This window comes from Gymnoscopelus braueri (genome assembly GCF_963280865.1).
Source record: "Gymnoscopelus braueri genome assembly, chromosome: 24".
In the NCBI taxonomy this organism is placed as follows: domain Eukaryota; kingdom Metazoa; phylum Chordata; class Actinopteri; order Myctophiformes; family Myctophidae; genus Gymnoscopelus; species Gymnoscopelus braueri.
Window position 1 is genome coordinate 35,478,501 of NC_137626.1, and position 6,657 is coordinate 35,485,157.

Sequence of the window (6,657 nt, forward strand, 5' to 3'; positions counted from 1 at the left end):
ACCACCGTCTCTGAAGTCTTACATTTGCAGGCAGCTCAGGGAAATAAAAAGAATTGTTGGTTAATTAGGTTAACATTTAGCTCGACCAGGCTTACGACGGATTTGTGTCTGCCAACGCACTCTCACTCAAAGGGGAGGAGAGATAGCGTACCTGTGTGTGTGTGTGTGTGTGTGTGTGTGTGTGTGTTAAACCTGATTAGAGCTTCAAAAGAAGCTAAGCTCGTGAGAGACAGTTAGACTTATCTCATGTCATGTTGTTGTGCACTCGTAGTGTGTGTGTGTGTGTGTGTGTGTGTGTGTGTGTGTGTGTGTGTGTGTGTGTGTAGTGTTTGTGCACCTGGTAAGCGAGAGAGAGAGAGAGAGAGAGAGAGAGAGAGAGAGAGAGAGAGAGAGAGAGAGAGAGAGAGAGAGAGAGAGAGAGAGAGAGAGAGAGAGAGAGAGAGAGAGAGAGAGTGTGTCTGAGGTAGATTTAGACATTGCCTGTCTTCTTTTATTTCCTCCCCCTTGGTTCGGTTTGTGTCCTCCTGTCAGGTACATCTGTTTCTCTCACACACACACACACACACATACACACACACACACACACTCTCCTTTTCTGGAGACAGACGGCGCTGCGAGGTGTGCGTGTGCGTGTGCGTGTGCATGTGCGTGTGTGTGTGTGTCAGGGGTGGTGTGTGTGTGTGTGGGCGCGCTGACAGCCCCCCTCCAGCGATGCACAAGCCAACGCAAGCTTGTCCTAGGCAGGTTCCCGGTGTTTGTCTATACTTGGTGTGTGTGTGTGTGTGTGTGTGTGTGTGTGTGTGTGTGTGTGTGTGTGTGTGTGTGTGTGTGTGTGTGTGTGTGCGCGTCCTACCTTGGTGTGCGCAGTCGGGCGCCGTGCGTGGAGGGCCAGGAGGCCGGCGTCAGACGATGAACCACAATGAGTCGACGGAGAGACCGCTGCTGTTGCCACGGCGATGACAGGTCTCCTGGCGACATCTTGGGGGGAAAAAAAAGGAAAAGGGAAAAAGAAGACATTCGTCAATGTCCAATGAAGTTGATCCACACACTGCTGGGAATTATGTGTGTGTGTGTGTGTGTGTGTGTGTGTGTGTGTGTGTGTGTGTGTGTGTGTGTGTGTGTGTGTGTGTGTGTGTGTGTGTGTGTGTGTGTGTGTGTGTGTGTGTGTGTTCAGCAGTCAAATGGAATATGTTTTAATAACAAAGGTACTGTAGCAGTATAGGCAGAAGTGTGTGTGTGTGTGTGTGGGGGGGGGGGGCAGGTGGATTGGGGATTGTAGACAAGAGAGTGAGCTAGCGGCAAAAGCGCGCACGCACACACACACACACACACACACACACACACACACACACACACACACATACACACACACACACACACACACACACGTCGCCGTGCTCCGGTGTGTTCAAGGTAATGTTGTCAGGCACACTGACAGCCTCACTAACGGTCTGACATGAAACCGCAGCAAGGCCTGTTGGGTAAAACGCTTCACCTCCTCTCCTCTCCCCTTGTCTCCTCTCCTCTCCTCTCCTCTCCTCTCCTCTCCTCTCCTCTCCTCTCCTCTCCTCTCCTCTCCTCTCCTCCCTCTAACAGTGAATAGTCTGTTTCAACCTCTGTCCCCCCTATATCCTTTTCCCTTCCTTCCTTCCTTCCTTCCTTCCTTCCTTCCTTCCTCCTCCTCCTCCTCCTCCTCTCCACCCATTCCCCTCCTTTTTTCCTCCTCCTTGCACTTCCTCTCTCCTGTGAATTTCACCTCCCCAACCCACCCCTTTCCCCCTCCAGCCCTCCACCTACTCCTCCCTTCCAAATCTCATCTGTCCTGCCCTTTTCCTCCTCTCCTCTCCTCTCCTCTCCTCTCCCTTCCCTCCTAGCCTCTGCTCTCTTTCCCTCTCCTCCCCTCCCCTCTTCCGCCCTCTACCCCTCCTCCCCCCTCTCCTTCCCTCCTCTCTCCTCCCCTCCCCAGAGGTTGAAGAAGTACTCAGATATTTGACTTCAGTAAAAGTAGCAATACCGCAGTATAAAAATACTCTGTTACAAGTAAAAGGCCTGTGTTCAAAATGTTACTTGAGTAAAAGTACAAAAAGTATTGGCATCAAAATATATACTTAAAGTACCAAAAGTAAAAGTATACTAAAATGTTTGAAAATAGCAGATCTACAAGCTCACAACGCGTTGCGATGTGACGCGTTGTGAGCTTGTAGATCGGCTATTTTCAAATAGGCTGGGTATAAAATAGGGCTAAAGTGGTTAATGTACAGTAGGTTTTAGAATAATAATTTGTATCTGCAAAGTAACTGAAGTGGTCAAACAATAGTAGTGGAGTAAAAGTGCAATATTTGCCTCTGAGATGTAGTGGAGTAGAAGTAAAAGTATTGGAAATTCTCAAGGAAAGTAGGTACAAATACTGTACATCGACATTTTACTCAAGTACAGTACTTAAGTACATGTACTTAGTTACTTTCCACCACTGCCCCTCCCCTCCACCCCTCTTCCCCCCTCTCTCTCCCCCCCTCCTCCCCCCTCTCACAGTGAATAACATTGAGTGGTGTGTGATGGAGGTGTGGAAGGCAGCAAACATCACCTCCACGCTCATCACACCTCCCTCTCTAATGAGCTCCTTACAAAAATCTCCCAAAATAGAAGCACCTCCTCCCTCTACCCCTCCCCTACACAACGTCCCACCTCCTCTACGCTAGACCTCCCCTCGTCAGGTGGAACCTCGCTCCATGTCGCTGTTGTCTTGGGGAGCGAGGAGAATGGTAACCACAAGACTCGCCCCAAAACACGCTCGCCCCCATTGTTTTCACGGACCAGCGGTTATTGTATTCTTGTATTTGTTTTACTGAGGATAAAGTTAGACATAAGGTTAGGTTTAGTAAGGTGACCATACGTCCTCTTTTACCCGGACATGTCCTCTTTTGGGGGGCTGTCCGGCCTGTCTGGTGGGGTTTTATAAAATCCTTAAAATGTCCGGGCCGGGTTTTGATAGTTTGGGTAGCGTGTACTGTATCTGTGTATCAGTAAGGGGGGGACGTATCTTAGCAACAATGAAAACACTAACTCTCATTGGTCGTGTCATGAGTAAATGAGCCAATGAGCTGCTGAGTAAACTCTCAGATGCCAGGATCCTAGTGTTGCCATGTCCGCTTATTTAACGCAACTTCTGGACTATATTTGGCTTGTTTTTCTGGCTTGTTTTTGGAGGTATGTTTCCTCATTTCTCTCACAAGACTTGACAACACTGCTGACAGGCTGCAGGATTGAGGTAAAAAAAGAATAAAAAAAAGTAACAAACCCCCCAAAAAAAACTCACTGCGTGAAGTGTCCTCTTTTTGGGAATTCAAAATATGGTCACCGTAGGTTTAGGCACAACTGTGTTTTGGGGCGAGCATTTTGGTATTTAGGAGAGGAGAATAGGCTCTATGCACAGCAGCAATAGTGGAAAGAAATTGGGCCTCTTCCTTAATTCCTTCAGTTGTTACCAATGATGCTAATGAAGGCTCTGTTCCATTCTGGTCAAACAGAGTCAGGGCGCTGGTATTGTGCATGTTGGCTCTGTGGAAACACTCTGCTACACCAGTGGGTCTCAAAGTGTGGTCCAGGGACCCACATGGTTCCTTGAGGGGGTTCCAAATGGACCCTTACGGGTGTGTAACTATGAGAGTGTACAAATGGAACCAAATGTAAGAGTCCATTTGGTCCCACTTGGGTACACTCTCAGAGTTATGGGGGTTCCTTGAAATTAAGGCAGTGTTTTATTTTAAAGTATTTGAATTGTTTCCATTGAACGGAAAGAAAAGGTAGACCCATAGAGGTTTTTAAAGGTTACATATTCCAAAATGATTTTGGTTGGAAAAACAAAAACAATGCTACTAATTAGGACACAAGTAAACACAGTGACAAGAAAAAAAATACAAAATGTATTTTGTCTGCATTTATTGTTCAATCAAGGAAGCTTTTTACCGTTCTTTGTGATTGGTCAGTTAATTAACGCAGGTGGTAATCGACAATTAAAACCCATTAACCAAGACGGATTATATTCCGCACACGTCAGCAACCCGGCACGCTTCGTCGACTTGACCTTTTGCCTCCGCGCACAAATGAAATTCATAACACAAATAGAAAACGGCACGTCAACAGCAAATCACGACAGCAATAACAGACACAGAAAGGAAAGAGAGAAAAAAATGCAATTGGCGCAGGTGAGACAGGGGCTTAAGGAAACGCCTCGGCTCCAAACAAATCATTTAGCCCACAAGGTAAGCCAAACTGTCTGCACGCTATTGAACCTTAAATGAGGCACCCGAAGATTTAGTAAAATCTGCCATTTCCTCGAACACCTTATTACAGGGGAGAAAAGCCTGGTTTATGCTTCCACGTACGACGGCGGCGCGCGCCTCCAATAGCCCGACCTACAAGCTCACCATGCGTCGCGAACGCGACGCATGGTGAGCTTGTAGATCGGCTATTGGAGGCGCGCGACGCCGTCCTATAATATGATGGAGGCTGGTGGCAGGAATGCGGAACGATAGATTAACCAGAGGCTCCAAACGCACCCACACCACCGAGAAGAAAAAAAACGACATTGGGGTTACGCCAGCGCATAATTCTCTGTCTGTCTGGGTAATTATTCCAGGAATACCTGTTTTTGCAACACGTCTAATCTTCTTAGGGTTTACACGCTGGAGGAGAATGAACGCGGCAGCGCACTGACAGGTGTTGTGCATTAACATCCATTAAGAACAGATTATGTGGCAGTTTGCTCTCATTTCGCTGGCTGACATGCGAGTGGAGATATGTTATTCTTTGTGTGTGTGTGTGTGTGGTGTTGCAGTGACGTGGCAACATAAATGCGCTGGCCGCACGCAAAACTGCACCGCAGACGGTTTCTTGAGCGCCGGATGGATGCGTTTTTAATCTATGGAGGTTTCTCTCATAAACACCTTCATTTAAGCAAAAGCAGGTTTTTGCTGAGCATGGCAAAAAAAGCCATTTGTAACTCTAGCGCTAAAGACGAAAATAGCCAATCTACTACCCATAACCCTGCACACGACCATCAGGCATAACTCACCCCCTAAACCTAACCTCCAAATGCCTAATCCTAACCCCAATTTGTAAACCTGTAAACTCTGGAAATGTTTTTGAACCATAAAACATTTATCCTGTGAGGACCAGGAAAAGTATCCTCACAATGTATATTTCTCAAATTCTACTATACTTGTGGGGAGATTTGGCCCTCACAATTATGGTAGTGCAAGTACACACGCGCGCACGCACACGTACACACACATACGCACGCACACGCACTCACACACACACACACACACACACACACACACACACACACACACACACACACACACACACACACACACACACACACACGTACACACACACACACGTACACACACACACACACACACACACACACACACACACACACACACACACACACACACACGTGGTGTAAATTAACAAAGTACATTTACTCAAGTACAGTACTTAAGTACAATTTTGAGTTACTTTTACTTTATTGGAGTATTTCCAATTGTCTATACTTTTACTTCTACTCCACTACATCTCAGAGGCAAATATTGTACTTTTGCTCCACTACAATTATTTGAAAACTTTAGTTACTAGTTACTTTGCAGATATAAATTATTACATTATAAAACATACATTAACCACTTTAGCCCTATTTTATACCCAGGCTATTTGAAAATAGCCGATCTGCTATTTTCAAAATCTTAGTACTTTTACTTTTGGTACATTTTGATAGCAATACTTTTGTACTTTTACTCAAGTACATTTTTAATTCCGGAATTCCTACTTGTAACCGAGTACTTCTACATTGCAGTATCGATACTTTTACTTGAGTAAAACATGTGAGTACTTTTTCCACCACTTACACACACACAGAGCCCTCCTTGCTGACAGCTGTGTTAATGGCAGGCTGGCAGGTCACACATGGACCGGAGCGCGCTAACGGTCTCCATTCCAGATGTTCTGGTGTCGTAACGAGACGGCCGTTAAGGAGAGGCCACCGTCTACCTCGTTAACGAGGTCTAATCGCCTCGTTGTAACACGGCTACGCACTATTTACGGCGGGTCGTAAGGGGTCAGGGAGGACGGGGCTTTATGACTGGAGACCGGTTTCCTCCTGCACAGGTTAAAGGTAGGTGTGTGTGTGTGTGTGTGTGTGTGTGTGTGTGTGTACATTTTATGTGCCTGAGGTTGTGTGCTCATCTGTGCAAGTGTGCCTTTCTATATGGAGGCCGGCTTGTCTAAGCGTGTGTGTGTGTGTGTGTGTGCGCGTGTGTGAGTAAACGCTCATTTGAATGTGCTGACATTTCCCCAGTTGAGCTCAAAAACCAATAGCAGCTCTCCTTATTTCAATGTGTGTGCGTGCAAATGCGTGTGTGCATGTGGATGTATGTTCGTTTTGTGTGTGTATGTGTGTGTGAGTGTGTTTGTGCACACATGTGAGTTTGTGCATGCATGTTCCTTTTGAGTGTGTGTGTGTGTGTGTGTGTGTGTGTGTGTGTGTGTGTGTGTGTGTGTGTGTGTGTGTGTGTGTGTGTGTGTGTGTGTGTGTGTGTGTGTGGGTGGGTGGGTGTGTGTGTTTATTTGTGTAATGTATTCTGTGTGTATAAG

At 46.5% G+C, this 6,657-nt stretch overlaps 1 protein-coding gene across 1 annotated transcript in view; it reads right to left on the reverse strand.

The window, feature by feature from the left end:
• Nucleotides 1-902: 902 nt before the first annotated feature.
• The window catches only part of LOC308080602 (kelch domain-containing protein 3-like), a gene marked incomplete at both ends in the record, with an annotated part of 17,194 nt that continues 11,439 nt past the window's right edge, over nucleotides 903-6,657 (reverse strand). The window contains one exon of the mRNA XM_080422496.1: nucleotides 903-978. Coding sequence (XP_080278622.1) covers nucleotides 903-978 — 76 coding nt within the window. The remainder of the gene's footprint in view (nucleotides 979-6,657) is intronic.